Source organism: Mesocricetus auratus, unplaced genomic scaffold (genome assembly GCF_017639785.1).
Source record: "Mesocricetus auratus isolate SY011 unplaced genomic scaffold, BCM_Maur_2.0 Super-Scaffold_100013, whole genome shotgun sequence".
Taxonomy (NCBI): domain Eukaryota; kingdom Metazoa; phylum Chordata; class Mammalia; order Rodentia; family Cricetidae; genus Mesocricetus; species Mesocricetus auratus.
The window spans coordinates 22,934,498-22,956,242 of NW_024429196.1; the positions used below are offsets into that span (position 1 = coordinate 22,934,498).

The window sequence follows — 21,745 nt, forward strand, 5'->3', positions numbered from 1 at the left end:
CGTCGACGCGTTCCTCTGTGGAGGACGCTCTGATTGGCTACGCCGGAATTGTACGATGACACTGATTCTCGGAGGTGAAAACACCGCCTCTCAGTACAGCACTCTGATTGGTGTGTCGCCGGGCGCCATCTTTGTTATGGGCAAAGAACTTCCGGTTGGTGAATCCTCAGGTTCCTGTAACTAAAACAAAGGGTCTAGCGCCCCCCAGCGTAGGGAAGTTCAAGCGTTGTTAGCTACTCCTGAGCTCCCGTGTTCACCCTCTCTGCATTAAGTGGAGGTTATGTAGGGACTAGATACAGAAGCCTAGACTTCTACCAAAGACGCTCACTGCTGTCCTCACAGGTTTCTGTGATGTAAGTAAGTGAACCTATCGAAGTCTGAACCAGTTTTGCTGACCTTGTGTCCAGTTTAGACATCAGGATTTAAATACAGAGAGACGAAAGTTTCTGATTTTCACCTGTTTACCACCTGTAAAATGAGGGAAGGCTAGATGATATTTTTGAACTCAGAAACCAATATTCCTAGGTGAGTGCAAATTTGGGGAACTAGAATTTATATCAGAGTTGAGACTAACTTATTAGATTATTCTTTAGTAAACCTCAAACTGTATGTATTTACATCAGAAAAAGCTAGTACTAAAAGCAGTTTCAAATACAGAATATTTAAGCCTCCATAATAACAAAGACTTCCATGCACACTTTTGTTGTTGTTTGAGATAGTCTCTCCATGTAGCTCTGGCCTGAAACTTTCTATGTAGATCAGGTGAGCCTTGAACTCACAGAGATCAACATGTCTCTGCCTCTCATGTGCTGCGATTTAAGTACTGGTATTAAAGGCATGAGTCACCGTGCTCTTTTAGGGCAGTATGTAGCAGGGCCTGGCATGCCCTGGGATTCCTCCTCCCTCTCCTCCTTCCCCTCGTCTTTTTCCTTTTGTGCTGATAACTGAGTTTAGGAGTTCATGTATGCTAAGCAAGCCCTCTAACACTGAGCTATATTTCAAGGCCTAGAATTCTTGGAACCTTTGGCCTCAGCTTCAAGAGTTCTGGGATTACAGGCTTCAGTCACCACACCCAGTGACACAGGCTTCAGTCACCACACATGGTGCTGTGACACTATTCAGAGCCTGAATTCCTTTAATTGATTTAGATAAGACAGTGTCAGTGTCTCTGTCCATTGTGGTTACATCTGTTTTTAGGATAATTAAAACCAGCTTCAAGATGACTAGAAAACAAAGAATCCTGCCACATACATGGATTTTTTTTCTTGTGCCACGAGGTATTAATGCTCCATTTATGAACTCTGTCTCATCATTATTAGAGCTTGTTACCAGCCCAAGTTTAGGAGTAATGCCAGTGTCAAAAATTCACAGTAGCCAGGCATTGGTGGTGCACGCCTTTAATTCCAGCACTCGGGAGGCAGAGGCTGGTGGATCTCTGTGAGTTGGAGACCAGCCTGGTCTACAAGAGCTAGTTCCAGGTCAGCCTCCAAAGCCACAGAGAAACCCTGTCTCGAAAAACCAAAAACAAAACAACAAAAATTCACAGTAATGGAACGACTGCAATAATTAGATCAACTAATTCTTCTGGGGGCTGGGGTGGGGGTTGAGACAGGGTTTCTCTGAGTAGCCTTGGCTGTCCCAGAACTCACTCTGTAGACCAGGCTGGCCTCAAACTCAGAGATCTGACTGCCTTACCTCCTGATGGCCTTTGCCTCTCCAATCCTGGTAGTAAAAGCATGCACCACTGCTGCGCATCTAGACAGACTAGTTCTTGTTGGTATCCTGAAGTTCCTTTCTTCCCCTTAACTTTACAGGTTATGTTTGCTCCTGTGTAATGTGCAGGACAGGAACAGCAGTATCAACCTAAGTGCTCAAGCACAAGTGGGTATGGAGAACCAAGCAATCTGTATAGAAACTGGTTTAGTGGTGATTTTGAGGGAAGAGAGGAGTGACTTTGAAAAACTCAAGTCAGTTCATTATCCGTTGAATGTTAGATCTTAGGGAGAGAGAAAGGAGGCAGAGGAAAGTTGGAGGGAAGCTGACTGATTAATTTCTGACTTATGCAACTGGGTGTTTCTTGAGGTGATGCACTTTAAGTGGGGAACATGGGAGGTGCATCTTTAATGGAAATGATAGAGCCTGGTTTTGGTTTCATAATGGCATATGAGTATGTTAGCCAGACTTTTCACTTCTGTGACAAAATACCTGAGGAGAGATTTTGGTTCTGTTGTTTCTAGACTGGTGGGGCCCAAGGGTGTGGTGTGGTTAAGCAGAGCAGCTCACCTCATGGCAGTCAGGAAGCAGGATAACAGGAAGAGCAAGAACAAGGTTTATCATTCCTGCCCTCAGTGACCCACTTTCTCAACTAGGCCCCACCTTCCAAAGTTCCACCACATCCCAGTAGTTTATTATAACTTGGAATCCATTAATGGATTAATCCTCATAATCTGAAAGATCCTCTTATGAACACTGCTTCTACTGGGGGCCAGAACGTCAATACAGGAATCTTTTTGGGGAGGGCACTTCGTATCTAAACTGTAACACTAAGACAGAGAATGATGAGGAATGAACGAGGAGCAGCAGCTTGCTTCTCTTCAATCCCGGGCACTGAAGAGATGATCCACTCTCTTTAGAAGGAAATCTAGGGCCCACACATCAGCTTTAAAATAGTGCTTTTCTAGAAGAATATATACTGCGAAGAGCTTGCATGCTCTCAGTTGTTCACACACTTTCAGGAAGCTAGTCAAGATTCCTCTAAGATTAAGAGCCTCAGGTGACTGGCAGTGTTGCTACACACCTTTAATCCCAGCACTCAGGAGGCAGAGGCAGGCAGATCTCTGTGAGTCTGAGACCAGGCTGGTCTAGTGTGAGTTCCAGGAGCTTCTGGTGCAGAAGGCCAGAAACTGGAAAGAGGAACCAGTGACCAGAACAGTCAGAGTGGGCATGACAGAGTTGGCAGGACAGCTTTCATCCCGATGCTCTTATCCTTCACATGGCCCTGCTCTCCTCAAATGTTAGTTGATTGCATTTGAGTGGGTTTGCTTCTTTCTGGGTACACCATTCTGTATTGTCTGTTTCACTGCCAACAACTCTAGTCTTTGATTTTAGTTTTCCAGTGAGTTGAGGTTTTTTTGAATGCCTGTGTGTGTGTGTGTGTGTGTGTCCCAAAATGAACACAACTTAATAGCAAAACAGTACCCACAACCAGAAACTTGTTTTTTATTTTTAATTAATTTTTAAATTTAAATTAGAAACAAGGTTTCTTCACAAATCAGTTCCAGGTCCCTCTCCGTTTCCTCTCCTCCTCCCGTGCCCTCTCCCCAATCGCCCCCAATATCCCCTGATTTCCCCAGGGAGGGTGAGGCCCTCCATGGGGTGTCCATAGTGTGTCATTTCATCCAGGGCAGGGCCTAGACCCTCCCCCAAGAGTTCAGGGTGAGAGTGCATCTCACATTGTTGGATGGGAGTCCAAAGTCCATTTGTATACCCAGGATAAATACTGATCTACTACCCAAGTCTCAATAGATTACCTAGGCCTCCTCACTGACACCCACAATCAGGGGGTTTTGATCAGTCCCATGTAATGCCTGGGATTCAAGAGTTAACCTTTGTCAGGTCAGCTGTTTTTAAACCAGCCCAGTCTTAATCCCTTTGGTCATCAGTCCTCCCTCTCTGTTACTGGCTTTCTTGAGTTCAGCTCAGTGCTTAGCCACGGGAGTCTGCCTCTTCTTTGATCAGCCACTGAATGAAGTTTCTGTTTCCCAGACTCTCTGGCCATGGGATTGTAGGCTGCAGAAACTTGAAGTTTTGACTTCATTATTCCAAACTGTATTGGCTTCAGATATTTTTCTAAAGATTTATTTATTACATATACAGTGTTCTGCCTACATACCAGAGGAGGGCACCAGATTGATTTGTAGATGGTTGTGAGCCACCATTTGGTTGCTGGGAATTGAACTCAGGACCCCTGGAAGAGCAGTTAGCATTCTTAACCTCTGAGCCACCTCTCCAGCCAGCTTCAGATCTTTTATAATACTACATTCCCGTTTAAAATTTAGATGTCACTTTGTTGATATCCACAAAATAGCTTACTAGGATCTTGGCTGGAATTACATTGAAACTTAATCTATAAGATTAAGTTAGAAAAACTTACATCTTGAAATTTTTATATGTATACAACATTTGTCTTTTGATCAGACTACCCTCCATGACTTTCTCATATTCCTGCCCTTCCGTGCTGAACTACTTTACAACTAATCCTCCGGCTATAGGCATGTCTTAATGAAACAACCATTGAGTTTCATTAGAGTTTTTAAAATGAGCACAGAAGGGAGTTATTTACTAATGTATGGGCAACTCCCCAGTGATTACACTACTAAGGAAAACAACTTTCCTTCCTCTGGCAACTCATTCACTGTCAATAGCTCTTCCAGGATAGGTAGGATGTCCTGAGCACTTTCCTCATCCATGAAGGTGTGTTGATGGGAGCCCAATCTTGTGTAGGTATTGTGCAGGTATTCACACTTGCTGTGAGTTCAGGCAATGGCCAGAATATCATAGCACCCCTACCCATGTTCTGACTTCCCCTTGTGATAATTCCTGGGCCTTGACTTATGTAATACAGATGTTCTATTGAGTCTGGGTGCTTAACAGTCACTCACTATCGGTCACTTACTGAAAGCAGAAGAAAAAAATGAAAATAAGTGGAACTCGACTACACAAGAGTAAGAGAAGCGTGTCTGGCCAAAGGTATAATCAACCAAGTTGAAAGACCAACTATGGAATGATGGGAAATGTTTGTAAAGCAAACTGTGTATATATGTGTGTACAAGGTTAGTGTCCAAAATATCAACAATCAGAAATGGAACAAAACCTAGTCATGCAGTTTAAAAGCGGGCAAAGGACTGGGGTAGACATGTTTCCAAAGACTTACAAGTGACCAGCAGGTATTTAGAAGGCTTAAAATAACTGATCACTGGGAAAACACAAAGCCAAATGACAGTAATATATTATGCCATCTGATAAGATGGCCATTATCAGCAGAAAGAAAGAAAGAAAGAAAGAAAGAAAGAAAGAAAGAAAGAAGGAAAGAAGACAACAAATGTTAGTAAGGATGTGGGCTGGTAAGATGACTCCATTGGTAATGTGCTTGTTGTGCAAGCCTGGCACCCTGAGGGATTGCTAAGAGAGTGATATGATAGTAATTTAATTGTCAGCTTGACTGGATTGCTAAGAACCCTGGAGATTAGTAACTCTCCCCTGAGTTTCCAGAGAGGGATAGATCAGCACTAAATGTAAGCAGCACTACCTGGCAGGTGACGACTCCAGTGGGATCAGGCATCTCTGTCTGCTTCCTGGCCTCCCATGGTGTGAGTCACCCAGTTCCACCACACCTTCCCTAGCAGAGAGGACCAAAACCTCTGAGACACTAAGTCAAAAGGGAACTGTCTTCCTTTTCAGTTTTCTGTCAGGTAATTTGTCACATGATAAACACATGCAGATAAGCGTGCTATTAACACACTCAGATGATAATTATTCAGGCATAAAAATAACATGTGTAAGCCGGGCATGGTGATGCACGCCTTTAATTCCAGCACTCAGGAAGGAGGCAAGTGAATTTCTGTGAGTTTGAAGCCAGTCCGGTCTACATAGTGAGTTCCAGGACATACATAATGAGAGCTGGTCTCAAAAAACCAAAACAAGAAAACAAAGAAAGAAAATAACATGCACAATACTCCTATGATTTGTAGCTAACTGGTAGCATGGAAGCAGGCCTTAGAACAGATAGTAGATTAAATAAATCATATAACACACACAGCATTTACAAATTGTTTACTGAACTTGTGATTTCCTTAAACCACACAGCCTGAATATACAAATTATTGAAGTTACTATTCTGTACAGTAGATCACTACAGGTCATCCCCCCTGAGACGGCGTGCCTTTAATCAACATCTTCTCACCCTCTCCACACCTTCCTTTATGTGCAGCTAACCCCACTCAGCTCTCAAATCTATGAATTCAATTTTTTCAGAGTCCACATATAAGTGAGATCACGTGGTATTTATGAATAGACATAGCATCCTCCAGGTTTATCTGAATACTACTTCATTATATGTATATATTGCATTTTTCTTATCTAGGTAAATGGACACCTAGGTTGCACTGTATCCTAGCTACTGCAGAAAATGCTGCTATGAAGATGGTCTACAGATATCTCTCCAATTTTCTTAATTTGAACTTGTCTTCATTTGCAATCCTCTCCACTCACTGGTCAAACAAGTGTGTTGGCCACAGTCTTTTTTTGTTTTGTTTTGTTTTGTTTTTTGTTTTTCGAGACAGGGTTTCTCTGTGGCTTTGGAGGCTGTCCTGGAACTTGCTTGGTAGTCCAGGCTGGTCTCGAACTCACAGAGATCCGTCTGCCTCTGCCTCCCGAGTGCTGGGATTAAAGGCGTGCGCCACCAACGCCCGGCTGGCCACAGTCTTATTAAGGCCATTTGAGTTCTCACTTCACAGTTTGGATTTATCAGACAGTTACTACCTGAAAAAGGATTTTCCCACTAACTTCATTGTGGAACCATTTGGTTTCCTCCTCCATCTGGGATTCTATAGAAATCTACTTTTTCCAGTATAAAATAGTAAAGAAATTTATACTAGAAACCATAAGAAAAGAAAAGATTTCATTGTCATTTTAGAAATGTCATTAACAAACACTGCCCAAGGGTGCAAGTGGAAATGAAACCTAACCACTGCTGACCCTATACAGTGCTCTACTGTCTTGTGGAAATGAAACCTAACCACTGCTGACCCTATACAGTGCTCTACTGTCTTGAGTGAAGGTAAACAGTTCAGGCATGGAGAGAACTGTAACTTGGACAGTCTGTTCCCTTGGGACAAATCAACTGTTTTGATTCTATTTAAATACACACGTGTATGTTTAACCAGAGATCTTATTGTAAACGGAAACAAAGCAAACCTCATTTTCTCTTAAATGTTTCTGGACTTGATACTGTTTACTTTTGTGACTTGTTTAATTCTTGCTTGCCTTTTTTTTAAAAATAGAAAATTGGCAAATCCCTATTTACTCTAGGTAGCCCTAGCTGGCCATGAGTTGCTGATCTCCTACTCCAGTCTCCCACGTGCTAGAGTTGCAGGTGTGCTATGCACCGCCATGCCTGTATTCACTATTTCAACAGGGATCTCATGTGAGCATGTACTGGCCCTCTATGAAAAGGATTTGCTCCCATTTATCATGAATAAAACATCTCAGTATTAAGTTTATATTAAGCTAAATGAGCTTAATACAGAATATACATACTACAATGTTACTGGTAATATATGAGCCATGGGGCAGACTTGCAGCAAAATTTTATTTTGTAATAACTCATGTGTGTAAGCTTCTACTTCATCTGGGAAATAGCTGTTCTATTTAAAATTAAACTGTGTGCTGTACTAGCCCATACACCTCCAGCACAAAACAGGCTGAAGGCATCGACACACTACAGCTGTGGGAAAGCACTCCACGCCTGAGCGACATTCCCAGCGCTCACCTGACCTGATAACAACAGAAAGTTCACAGTGCTCAGTCAGAGTGCCATATGGTAACTTCCAAATAATTATACATAAAACGCCTGCAGGGTGGAGACTTGCCTAGGAAAACATGCCAGACATGTTTCCTGACCATTTCATTTTCCTGCCTTGTAAAGGTTCGTAACAGATGTCAGTGAGTTTCTCCCATGTAATTTCATGAGCTTGGTCACATGCTGTCCCATTTTGGCTGACTGCTCTCAGTGACTCTTAGGAGCGAACATAAAAACACTGGATCTCTTACTGGAAGGGCTGTAACTAGATTTGTGAGTTCTGGTCAGTCCAGAAGATGCTCTCCTTAGGAAGGGTACATTTTCTTTCTCCTGGAATAAGGATAATGTGGCAAAAATATTTGTGTGACACCAAATAAGACAGAAGTACAAGTCTTGGAGGAGAAAATCTGGCATTTACCAACAGTTTTTGGGAGCTGAACTCAAATGAACAACACTCAAATGATGCAATCCATGACATGGATCTGCAGTGTGTCGATGTCCGGCAGAACTTCTCCACATTTGGGGCAAGAGTGAATTGGAATACTCTGAGGCTGCTGCTGTCTCCAGCTCATGTCCTCGGCCCCTGGGAATAAACAAGAAGTGACAATTGTCATCAGTTCCATCTCAAGAGCACTTTGGCCTGAATTTAGTAACAGATGGTTAATGTGAGCATCTGTTAAACTTTCTAATCAGTATCTGGTGGGACACAAGTACATATTTTTGGGTCATTAGTGGAAATTATGACTATGAACGCAGAGAAATCTATAAATAACTTATTTCAATCACATCTCAAGTTCAAGGTCTGTGAAAACCTAGTTTCAGTGCTAGGTACAGGATGATACACATTCTATTGAGAACTAAATCCACAAGAGTAAGAGATGGATGAGGATATAACCAAGAGAGCGATTGAACAAGCTGGGGAAGGTTTTACTCAGTAGATGGTGAGCCCTCCATGGTGCATGACAGTCCCACTCTGTGCTGGGATACCAATGAGGTGGGGAAGAGCAGCGGGTGCAGCCTCAGGCTCAGGGGTTCAGCAGGATCAAGAGAAGGCCCCTGGCTCGGCAGCAAGGCCTTGTTGTGTGGGGTATGAAGCCCCTCTCCAGAGGCTCACGTGCTGACTCTCAGATGGCATCGCTAGTGTGGGTGGGAAGGCTGTGGGACCTATAGGAAGCATAGCTTATCTGGAGGAAGTAGGTCACTGGACACACGTGCATGTGTGTGTGCGCGAGTGTGTGTGTGTGTTGGGGCTCTACGGTACCCTGACCCTGTCCTCTTGTGAACGGCCTCCTCCTTCCCACTGTCATGATGTTCCCCACAAAACATACTTGAAATACACCCCAACTCAGAGGAGATCTCTGATCAAAAAAAATTGCCATTACTGCTGAAAAGTGCTTTCGCTCCCAAGGCATCTCTCTGACCTAACCTTTATGGACCACACTTTTTACTTTTTAAGAGTCTTAGACTAGTGATTGGTCAGCACCAAAAGCATAATTTTTGGAGTATGACAAAGAAAATGACCTTTAACATATGTCGGCTTCAAAGCACATTATTTAAATTTATGATACAGAAGGCTATTACATGCCTTGTAGTAAGCAGTTTTAGGGCTTTTTTTTTTTTTTTTTTGGTTTTTACAAGACAGGGTTTTTCTGTATTGTTTTGGAGGCTATCGGTCCAGCTTGGCCTCTAACTCACAGAGATCCGCCTGCCTCTGCCTCCCGAGTGCTGGGATTAAAGGCGTGTGCCACCACCTCCCGGCCGGGCATTTTTATTATTGCAAAACTGAGGGTCAAACTAGGGCTTCAGCATGATAAGCAAACTCATTATCACTGGAGCAAGAAGTGTGGGGGTCTGTGGGGGGGTAGAGATGTTTGTATGCACATGTGTGTGGGTATGCTCAACTGTGTGAACATGTGTGGAGGCCACAGGTTGACTTCTGGTGTTTCTCTTTTTCATACTCCAACCTAAATTTTTGAGACAGGTTAGCATTTTATCCCTGGTGCTGAAAGTGGCTCAGGTTGACATTTATGTCAGGCCATGTGCTATTTATCTCCTCTGCACATGCTCTATGAATGTATATGTTTTTATTGTTTGGATTCATTCTGTGATTTAGGATTTTTGTTTTTAATCAGTATATACACATCTATGTAAAATTTTCATTTATAATTTTTTATTCATGTGTTTGTATGTATGCTGTGTGTCTTAAGGTACTTGCAGAGACCAGAAGAGGGAGTCAGACGCCTTAGAGATGTAGTAACATGCAGTTGTGAGTGGCCTGATATGGGTGCTGGGAACTGAACTTGGGTTCTCTGAAAGACCAGCAGGTACTCTTAACTGCTGAGTCATCTCTCTAGCTCCTTTATCAATGCATATTAATTATTAAAAACAGTGGATTTCACTGTGATACTTTCAAAAATGCACATTAATCTTTGTTTTATTTATTTATTTATTTATTTTTAGAAAGACTAGCCCAGGCTGGCCTGGAGTTCTCAATCTTCCTGTCTCTCCCTTCCAAGTACTAGGATTATAGGCATAAATCACACTTGGCTGCTAAACTTGTTTTTAACTTATTTTCTTATAAACAGACTTTGCTGGGGGGCATGGGGAAGGAGGGAGGGACAGACAGAGAGGAAATACAAAATGACATTTGGAGAGACTGCCTCAAGATTTACTAGCTTACTATATATGATAATATTGTTTTGTTGCTGGTGATTAAACTGCAGTAGGACATAAGTCATCAGTTGTATGTGTGATGGTTAGTTTTCATTGTCATCTTGCCACAATCAAGAGTCACCTGGGAGAGTGTCTCAGTGAGGGGCTGTCTAGATTAGGCTGGCCTGTGGTCGTGTCTGTGGAGATTGTCTTGATTATGGTGACTATGTGGGAAACCCACTGTGTGGAGCACCTTTCCTGGGCTTGGGTCCGGAGACAGGTAAGCATGGGGAGACATGCATGCATCAGCTTTTCTCTGCACTTGACTGTGGCTGTGATATGACCGTTTCCAGTTCCTGCTGCCTCATTTCCTTGCAATGATGGGCGGTGACCCACCTGGAAGTGTGAGCTGAAATAAACCCTCTCCTAAGTAGCTTCTTGTTGGAGTATGTTATCACAGCAACAGCAACAAAAGCCTAACAAAATGTGAAAGGGCACTTGGGATGGCCTAGTACTTAACATTTTTTTATGTCTGTGAAGTTCATGATGACATCTTAGTGGTAGAGCACTGCGAGTAACTTTTCTCCTAGCTATGTTGGGTCTTCAAATTTATTATTTTTCCTATGTAGAATCAAGGATAATACTTCCCTTTTGATAACTTACTATAAATTACAGAACACTGTTACCCATGTAATAGCACTGCATAATAAATCTAACACCATGTATTTCGGACCTGGACTTGTGTAGCATTTCATGAGGATCTAGGTTCAATTTCTAGCATCATAAACAAAATAAAACAAAGCAAAACCTTTCTAAATAAAAGCAAATAGAGGTTCAAGATGTGTGGAAGAAAGTGATTCAGATCAGTGAATAGTATACTGGAGTGACCTGGCATTATGTGGCTGGTGAAGAGTCTGGGCTGAAGTTATTGGAGACTGGAATTCTGAAGAAATAAGAGGCACTGTGTGTTGACTAGTTTGATTTGGGACCCATTCTATACAATGTAATGGAGTTTTCCCTGGGAAACCTAGCTCATAGGTGACTCACCTCTTTGAAGCAGGTAAGCCTGTTGGTCAGAGTCACTGGTTCTTGCCCCGTGCCGGCTCTGCATTTCCATCAAGGATTGCCTACTGGGATCAAAACCAACACTACTTTTGATGCACGATAACCTTGTAACAGGATACCATTAAAGCAGCCAATAGAAGTGTGAGGAGGGAAAGGAGTCAGAAAACCAGGCTGAAGTTCATAAGAACCAGAATTGACCTGAGGATATAGCTTAGTGGCAGACAGTTTGCCTAGCATGCACAAGTCCCTGGGTTCAACTGCCAGTGCCATGAAACCATCCAGAACTCAGACTCAGGACTAACTCTCTCTCTGTCTCTCTCTCTGTCTCTCTCTCTGTCTCTGTCTCTCTCTCTCTCTGTCTCTCTCTCTCTCTGTCTCTCTGTCTCTCTCTGTCTCTCTGTCTCTCTCTGTCTCTCTCTGTCTCTCTCTGTCTCTCTCTCTGTCTCTGTCTCTCTCTGTCTCTGTCTCTCTCTCTCTCTCTCTCTCTCTCTCTCTCTCTCTCTCTCTCTCTCTCTCTCTCTCTCTCTCTGAGACAGGCTTTATCTGCATAGTCCTGGCTGTCCTGGAACTCAGAGATCTGCCTGCCTCTAGGAGTGTGCCATCACCACCTGACTAATTTGGTTTTTTTTTTTTTTAGTTTTTATTTTATTTATGAGCATTGGTGTTTTGCCTGCAATTATGTCCTTATGAGGGTGTTGAGTCCCCTGAAACTGAGGCTACAGACAACTGTGACCTGCCATGTAGGTGCTGGGAATTGAACCTGGGTCCTCTGGAAGAGCAGCCAGTGCTTTTAAGCACTCAGTCATCTTTCCTGCTCTTCTAACTTGATTCTTAACTACCCCTAATACCAGGACAGAATGTAACAAAGACATGAAGCAGGCCTTTATAAAATCAAGAAACAACCAAATTCTTTATCGATACAAAGTGGATCAGAGAAAAGTACCATATTTCTGGCAATTAAATAGAATGGATTATTTCACTTGCTAAGAGAAAAAAAGTAAAAAAAAACCCAAAACAACAACAACAAAAAAACACCTCACAGGGCAGCATGGTGCACACCTTTAATCCCAGAATACAGGTTGGGAGAGGGTGTGGGGCAGTGGGCAGAGGCAGGCAGTTCTGTGAGTTCAAGGCCGGCATGGTCTACAGAGTGAATTCCAGGACAGCCATCGCTACACAGAGAAACCGTGTCTCAAAAACTGATAGAAACAAACAAAACCCCCATTTTCAAAAAAAAAAAAAAACAACCCAAAACACACATACACACACATACACACAAAACAACCAAAAAACTTCATCTAGAGTTCACAATCACATGATATAAACAAAATTGCAGCACAATATCTATAATGATCATTTTGTGACTTAAACACAGAAAAAAATCAGCATCTTCCTTAAAAAACACCATGTTGGGAGCTGGAGAGATGACTAAGCAGTTAAGAGCATTTATACTCTAACAGAGGACCTGGGTTTGGTTCCTAGCACCCACACAGTGGCTCCCAATTATCTGTAATGTTAGTTCAGGGGATTGGATATCCTCTATGACTTCTGCTGGCATCAGGCACCCATTTGGTACACATACAAACATGCAGGCAAAATACTCATGTACATAAACAAATCTTAAAAAGCTGGCTAAAAGCCGGGCGTTGGTGGCGCACGCCTTTAATCCCAGCACTCGGAGGCAGTGGCAGGTGGATCTCTGTAAGTTCGAGACCAGCCTGGACTACCAAGCAAGTTCCAGGACAGCCTCCAAAGCCACAGAGAAACCCTGTCTTGAAAAAACAAAACAAAAACAAAAACAAACACCCCCAAAAAAAGCTGACTAAAAATACCATGCAGGGATTTGTGTGCATATGTATATGTAATATTACAGTACAGATGGTGTGGCTACTCATCAAATTCCTGGTCTTACAAAGTAAGGGAGGGGGCAGGGTACACTGAAGGACGACAGGGAAAACAAAGAGACCTGAGCTTTGGCTACAACTCCCTTTGTTCCTTTGACTGTAGTACTTGGGGCTGGTGAGCTGGCTCAGCTGGAAAAGACACTTGCTGACAAAAGCCTGAGTTCAATCCTTGGGACCCACAAGGTGGAAAAAGACAACGGACTCTTGCAAGTCGTCCCCTGATCTCCATACGCAAACTGCAGCAAGGGTCAATACCCTACACATAAATGAATATAATAAAAGTTGTTTAAAGAAAAAATTTAAAAATACTTGAAGCAAATAATAGGAACAGTTCATTTAGAATGGTACACAGATCACTCGTGTCATTTTGTTTTCTATCTAAGCATTTAAGACCTCTCCCAAAAAGCCAGTGCTGCCTGATCTCCCAGCAGCACTCTAGAAACCGAGGAAAGAGGACGAGTTTGAGACCAGCATGAAGCACACAGCAAGTTCTAGGTAAGCCGAAGCGACAGGGAAGACCTGCTTCCAAACAAACAAACAAACAAACAAGCAAGCAAACAAACAAACAAGCAAGCAAGCAAAAAGTCAGAATTTGCCGAGTATTTTCTTCTAAAACAGAAAAGGCCAGGTAAGCCACTGGGACACAGAATGTCATTTTTACAGCTTATTTCAAAGCAAGGAAGTTGGCCAGGCCCTGCAGGCGCATTTGTAGCTGAAGTAGGTGTGAAACAGGCACAGGTGGGGTGCAGGGAGAGTGGCTCTGGGGTGTGAATGCGAAGACGCTCGGAAGATGCGATCTGCTTCCATAGCGGACCCCGGTCAGCACTGTCCCGTGTGCCACATCCCCTCTTGCTTTATCTTACCTGCCTCCGTCATCCTCAAAGTCATTGTTCTCCCTCAGCAAAATTGCCAGCTGCAAGGCCAGCTGCTCCTTTTCTTCATGAATCTTCTCTCTTGCTGCTCTTTCAGCGTGGAAATCTGAACAGTACAGCTCCATCTGTTAGAGGAAAAGGTAAGTAAGTTACCATGGAGATGAGCATTGATTCAGGGTGATCTGACCTTGACCTGTCTGAGGTCAGGGTCAGTGCTGCACGTGTGGACAGGATTTGAAATGACAGAGACTTCTGCTGCCAACTGTTGTACTAAAACACAGCTTTCCAATGCCATTAAATGACAGATACAAATCATGTGTATGTGGATGCTTTAACAATGGGAACTACCAAATTGAACTGACACAAATGGCTTAAGGAAAACATGCATCATTAATTCAGTAAAATATGTTTTTAAAAACAGTATTCAGGAATAACAGAAAGTGGTTTACCAGAATGTAGTCTTAAGCTAAACTTAAAATAAATAAATGCATGTCATTTGTTGAATTCCAGACTTGTGTGAGGCCTTATGTTGGCTGCTTATCTCACCTCATCAGAAGTCCTCTGAATAGCACTTGGGAGATGGAGACAGGAGAATCATAGGTCTGTTCAGGTCTATGTTACACGTCCTGGGCTATACACCAGGACCCTGTCTTTAAAAAGTTCTGGAGATGTGGACTCATCATTTCTTCAAGTGTGCTTAATACTCCCCAGTCTTAGGAGAACCTGGCTGAGCATGGTAGCACAAGGCTGTGCTTCCGAGCTTGAGGCAAGAGGATGTTGAGTTCTAGCCTAGCCTGGGCTACATGGCAAGACTGTCTCAAAAAGAAATTTGTTTAGTTACCAGTATTTGAACCTAGATAGAAGTTTTATTTTCCCTGAACTCCTCTGTATGTGGGGTCACCAGCCTTCACTATGGCTCCAGTGATTTTCATGGCCAGGTATTGAAATTCTTGTGGGGTCTATTCCCACAGCAGGGCCGGCCTGTGTAACTCAGATTGCTACAGAAGGAGTGGTTGGTTGATTTTGACCCTAGCCTCATGCCATGCTCTCTTCTGGATCATGTGCTGTGGGGGAGGCCAGCCTCCATGCAATGAGCAAGCCTCTGGGGAGGCCCACACAGGGAGGCCTCCTAACAGTCATGTGACTGAGTCATCTTGAAATGGCTCGTCAAGTCTGTTTTTAGTGCAGTCTCATGGGAGACTCTGAGTTAGACCTCCTTTCCTCCCTTGCTGGGCTACCCCTGGACTTTCACCTATAGAATCTGTACACAAGACAACAAATGTTTGCTTCTGTTTTCAGCTGCTGTACATTGGGGATAATTTGCCACATAGAAAAGTAGATAACGAATACATGATGGCAGTGATTTTGTTATTCTCAAATTATTACATGAAACAATCAATTTCATAGTGAATGGAGGTGATCTGAATACTGTTTTAATAGCAATTTTTAATCTTTTGCATTCCTTTGTTTTGTTGTATCACTGAGCCATCATTTCAGCCTTGAGACAACATCTCATTAGGTAGCCCTGGGTGGCTTGGAACTCAATATGCAGATGAGGTTCACTTCAAACTTGTAGTCTTGTGTTTGTATCATATGACCTGCCTTCTGAGTGCTAAGATTGCAGGCATGCACCATTGTACCTGGTACCAAGTTTCTTTCCATTTTTTAAAAGATTATTTGTGTGTATATATGTGTGTGCTCATGTGTTCACATGCATGCATGTATACATGTGTGCGGTACCTTACAGAGGCCAGAAGAAGGTGTTGTGTTCCCTGCAGCTGGAGTTGCAAGGGATTGTGAGTAGCCTGACATGGGTCCTGGGGACTAAAATTGGGTCTCCTGAAGGAGTTGTACATGCTAAGCATCTCTCAAAGTTCTAATTACCAAAGTTATGTAATATATGTAATGAAGGGATCATTTTAGGAGGATTCCCTCCCATATTATGGCATGAGTAAATGATCATGGGGGAGACTCACTTCTATGACTTTCTAGCTTAGAGTCAGCAAAAGTAGAGTCTCTGTGCTGCCCCTTCCTGTACCAGCACTGAGAGTATTATCTTCCTTCTGATATGTATAAAGGAGAGGTGCTGAATGAACAGCATCTACCAAACAGATGCCTGTGTATAGCCGTGACACAGACACATGGGCCTGGGCAGCAGAAAAGCCCCATAATGTGGGCTACTCAAGGCTCTGGGAAGCAGGCTCTTGTGATATTCCTGTGGCATTGAAATTAAAACCATAGGCACAAACTCCACCTTGGGGTTTGGCCAGTGGGCACCTGGTGGTAATGAAGCCTCAGGTAGCATAGCAAACTGCTGGCATCATTTCGAAGTAAATAATACAAGGGTATAAAGACTTGGGGGCCCTCCTGGGAGAATTCTGGTTATGTTTTATTTTTGTGAGACAAATTGGTAGTGTTTAACTTTAAAATAAGCAGTGTGTTTAATGATGTAATCATCCCCTACAGTGCATTGGTGTATAGGTGCATATGTGCACATGTACATTTGGAGGCCAGAGGACATCCTCAGATGTCATATACCTAATTTTTGAGACAGCACCCCTCACTGGCCTGGACTTTCCCAAGTGTGCTAGACTGACTGGCCAGGGAACCCCAGGCATTGGGATCACAAGTACAAGCCACTATACCCAGTTTTCTTTGTTTTTTTTTTAAACTTGTGTTTTGTATTTTTATTTAGTAGCAAATCTAAAGAAAGAGATCATTATGAAGGTAGGCATGGTAGCACAGGCCTGCAATCTCTGTATTTGGAGTAGTGGCATAAAAATCAGGAGTTTACATATATATATATATATATATGTATATATATATGTATATATATATTTTTTTTAGACAGGGTTTTTCTGTATTGTTCTGAGGGCTGTCCTGGAACTCGCTCTGTAAACCAGGCTGGCCTCGAACTCACAGAGATCCACCTGCCTCTGCTTCCCTAGTGCTGGGATTAAAGGCGTGTGCCACCAACGCCCGGCTGAGTTTACCTATATTTTAATACTGTTCCTAACATTTCATTTTATTAGCAAGAAATCTTTGATTTCATTTTACTCTTTGTAATTCTAGACATTAGATTGTAGTTTCGCCATTTTTTAAAGGGATGTATTTTCTTGCACAGCTGTTTAAAAGAGAGCGAGAGTCGCAGCCCTCCAGGCTGTCCTGTGCCTTACAGGCACACATTTTCTAGCTCAGACAACTGACAGACGCCGCTGACCACTCTCAAGGTCTTACTTGCACAGTTGTGGGACAAGGACTATTTCCCTGGTCATAGGGCCCAGACAGGTATGGATCTGACAGGTGGGACATGCTGTACTAAAAATGTCACTTTGTATCAAAAATAAAAGACTTGAGTACAACAACAAAAAAAATCAGGAGTTCAAGGTCATCCTTGACTACATAGCAAATTTAGGTAGCCTGGGTTACAAGAGGCCTTGTCTCAAAAACAAAACTACCACTCTCACCAAACATCATTTATAATAAACTATATAAAATATAAAATATTTAGAAATAAGTCTTATGAAAGATAAGAAACTACTAAGATTGAAAACATTACTAAGAAAAAAGAGACCAGCCTGAGCTATATGACACCTTGCCTCCAAAATACTCACCCAGGCCAGGTATGATGGCCCACTTCTTTAGTCTTCAATACTGGTACCTGTGAGTCTAAGGCTGGTCTTGAAGTCTTGATACCCTTACCTTCCAAGTGCTGAAATTTCAGGCATGTACAACCGTGATTTAAAATTAAAAACAAGTAAAACCCATTGGGTAGACATGGTGGTGCAAGCCTTTAATCCCAGCATTTGGGAAGCAGCGGCAGGCAGATCTCTGTGAGTTCAAGGCCAGCCTGGTCTACATAGTAAGTTCCAAGTCAACCAGAGCTATCCAGTGAGACCGTGTATCAATAAGACAAAACAAAAGGGAATGACGACAAAAACATTGGCAGAAAGAACATAAAAAAGCACTGTATATGTTAAGCACCACCACTGTCACACTGGAAACCTGATCAGGGCTGACCTCACTCAGCTCATGTTCTAGACTGTGTCTCACCTGAGCCCTGAGGACAGTCATGGTTTCCAGGTCCTCCTCTTGCTTAGCAATGATCTGCTTCATCTCGTCCATCTGAAGCTGTTTGGATGCCAGAGCCCGCTCTGCCAGCTCCAGCTTTTCTTGGAGATCTTGCAGCATCATCTTGTCCACCTTTTCTGCCTGAAAACAAAACAAAACACAACACAACTTCATTCTAGAGATAGCTTTGAAATGATGCAGCCTACTTTAGGAAAATAGAAACATTTACACTTAAAAACTGTCAGCTCCAGTCTGTTACTTAGCAGTGATAATTCATTTGGGAAGTTGTAGTCACTTGTGACTTGCAAATAAACACTCTCGTGTTGAAAACAATTTCTTAAAAGTCAGCTCTTCACAGTGTATGAGTTCAGTTCTTTAGTACACATCAAAAACCAGGTAACTGTCAAATACACAATAATAACAAGCCCCACTATGATGGGCTTGCCAGGCATGGATTCTGTTATTTATCGTGTTTATATTTAAAAGGGATTATGTCCTTGCTGGGCCTTATGACTCATACCTTTAATCCCAACACTTAGGAGGCAGGGGCAGGTGGAACTCTTTGAATTCAAGGCCAGCCTTTTCTACATATCGAGTTCTAGGTAGGATAGGCAAGGTTACACAGAAAACTGATTTTCTAAATAAATAAATGTGAGTTTTTTTTAAAGCTATGAAGTTATAACGGCCTTTTTGTTTGTTTGTTTTTCAAAACAGGGTTTCTTCTGTGTAACAGCCCTGGCTGTCCAGAAACTTGCTTTGTAGATCAGGCTGGTCTCAAATTCAGGCATCTACCTGTCACTGCCTCCCGAGAGCTGGAAAATTATCCAGTTCATAAAGCGCCTGCAGTGTGTATGAGGGCTTGACACCAGATCCTCAGCTCCACGTAAAGCCAGATATATCTAAAGCCGGATGTATGTGATGGTGAATCTTGTCTGCACCTCTAATGCTGGGCACGCAGAGACAGGAGGATCCTCAACTTGCTGGTCAGCCAGCCTAGCCAATTGGTGAGCTTCTGGTTCAATAAGAGAGTCACTCAAAAACTAAGGTGGACTGTTTGAAAAACTAGCAAACATCAGCCCCTGGCCTATGTAGAGGCCTGTAATCTTAGCTACTCAGGAGACTGAGGCAGTAGGATTGCAAGTTCAAGATCTGCTCAGGTAACTCTGAGACTCTGTAAGAGGTGAAGGATGGAGGATGAGGATGAAGCTTAGTGGTAGAACATTTGTCTAGTATGCAGGAGGCCCTAGATTTAATTGCCACCGTAGAAATGAAGGGAATGAGGGAGTGGCAAGGAGCATTTTTATAAGGATATAAATCAAAAGACTTAATTCAGATTCCATTGTCTGTACGCTTTATATCATGCTGGGCACTGTTACTATTTTAAATTAAATGCTGTAAATCCAGGGTTCCAAGTTCACTACCAACAGGCAAAATGCCCTTGCTTAATTTCATTCAGCAGATGGTCATCACCAGCTGTCTCCCTGTACACTGTTCACACAGGAGCCCAGATTCTCAGCTCTCCTCCAGACATACCCTGAGAAAAGGAAAGACCCATGGCCTGCCTGGTAGAAATCAGCACCATCTCCATACACAAGGCACGTTCTATGTAGGCACAGTGTGAAAATACCTGTTTTTTGGTTAGTTCCTCAATTGTTTTCAGTGCATTATTATGTTCTTGAAGAAGCTTGTTGTGTGTTGACTGCAGAGTGGCTAACCTGGATCTATTAAAATATGATATCAAAGATGAAATCATTAAGGAAATACCAACAGAAACTCATCTTATTTCACTAACAGCCTTTGAAAACTCAAGTAGAAAAATCTCTGCTTTTACCATCTTACCAACTTGTTTTTTTAATCTCTAAAAACATTTATTTGCATGATTAAAAACATCTTTTGAATAGTAACAGAAGGTGTTTCTAAACATGAAAGAGGTATCAGTGGCACTACCTTATAACCAGTATTTGCAATTCAATGGACAGTTTATTGCCAGTGTTCATTTATTAAAAACAATCAATATATCAGTTCCATGACATCATGACTATTGCTTTGTCTGGGAATGAGTCCCTTCAGCAATTAATTATAAAAAATATCTTCCATCATAATTGGAGCGTGATCTGCATTGGAGCGTGACTCAGAGTAAAGAGTTGATTAAAAATACACAAAGAGTTGGGGTTTTGTTGTTAAAAACACTCCTTTCTACACTACAAAGCAAAAGTTAGTATTTTGGCTTGTAAAATTCCCACACGATACTGAGAATGGCAGCCCCCAGAGGCCCTCTCTCACATCACTGCACTCAGCCCCTCTTCTGGAGGGCAGACTCCAGGGTGGACTCTGAAGGCTTAGGCCTCCACATGTCTACACCATCTTACCAACTTTTAATTGTCAGCTTGACACAACTTAGAATCACCTGAGAAGGAAGTCTCAGTGAGGGACTGTTTGGATCAGGCTGGCTCATGGACACGTCTATGGGGATTGTCTTAGTGGCCTTAGTCCACGGGGATGACCCAGCTTGAAAGCAGGCGGTGCCTGCCATTCCTCAGGTTGGGGCACTGGGCTATGTAAAAGTAGAAAAAGCTAGCTGTGAACCAAGCGTTCATTTCCCTGCTCTTGGCTGTGGATGTGACAGTGAGCAGCTGTGTCAAGCCCAGACAACCTTGGCCTCCTCCCAATAAGGGGCGCGAACTTGGGACTGCAGACCAAGATAAGCTCTTGGTCCACAGTTACTTCTGCCGGGATATTCTATCACAGCAATGGAAACGGAACTGGAACTACCACGCGGGACTGCAGACCAAGATAAACTCTTGGTCCATAGTTACTTCTGCCGGGATATTCTATCACAGCAATGGAAACGGAACTGGAACTACCACGCGGGACTGCAGACCAAGATAAACTCTTGGTCCATAGTTACTTCTGCCGGGATATTCTATCACAGCAATGGAAACGGAACTGGAACTACCATGTGTCAGCCTTTCTTATCCTCAAAGAAAATGGTATCTTCCAAAAGACTGTCTTTCCCCCAAAAGATAGAAAGAAATAATTTTCGTATTTTGTTACAATACAACTCAAAATTTTAAAACTCCCAAAGAGTCACCTAGAACGCTTCCAAACGTCAAACAGATTTTATGACATGGTTCTCCCGTTCTACTTCCAGTATGCATTTGGACAGCTGTCCTTCCCGTTGTGGGCAAGCGCCATCCCGGGCAGCACACTCACTTTTCATCCTCTGTCTTAGCTTGCTCCATCTTGATTTCAGCACGCATGCTCTCCACCTGCAGCTCTAACTTCTTGTTGGTGTAAACAAGTTCTTGCTTCTCACTCAGCTCTGATGGGGTGGCAGAGTTCTTCCTTTCCAGAGCCTGGCACCTGAAAAAGGTGAGTCTTTCATGAGGAGAAAGAGTGCTTTGTCACTCCTGTGGCTTCTGCACAAATCCCCAAAGGACTTAAAATACATAGTGTGTTAGGTCTACAGGATTTACGAAGGCAAAACAAAGTACTTTGTTCTCTTTGCTTCCTATTTGCTTTTTGTTTGTTTCCTTCTTCCTTGCTTCTTAATGAGACATGGTGATGCTCTAAACCCCAATCGAGTGGTAGCTGGCTAAGGG

The 21,745-nt window shown here is 42.8% G+C and overlaps 1 protein-coding gene across 5 annotated transcripts in view; it reads right to left on the minus strand.

The window, feature by feature from the left end:
• Positions 1-5,817: 5,817 nt before the first annotated feature.
• Optn (optineurin) overlaps positions 5,818-21,745 on the minus strand; it is a 41,672-nt gene continuing 25,744 nt past the window's right edge. For all 5 annotated transcript variants that reach the window (XM_040755517.1, XM_040755514.1, XM_040755516.1 and 2 more), the window contains 6 exons: positions 21,357-21,506; positions 19,771-19,864; positions 18,126-18,284; positions 14,064-14,197; positions 11,279-11,361; positions 5,818-8,162 (listed from right to left, as the gene is read on the minus strand). In XM_040755517.1, coding sequence (XP_040611451.1) covers positions 8,035-8,162; positions 11,279-11,361; positions 14,064-14,197; positions 18,126-18,284; positions 19,771-19,864; positions 21,357-21,506 — 748 coding nt within the window. In that variant the 3' untranslated portion in view covers positions 5,818-8,034. The remainder of the gene's footprint in view (positions 8,163-11,278; positions 11,362-14,063; positions 14,198-18,125; positions 18,285-19,770; positions 19,865-21,356; positions 21,507-21,745) is intronic.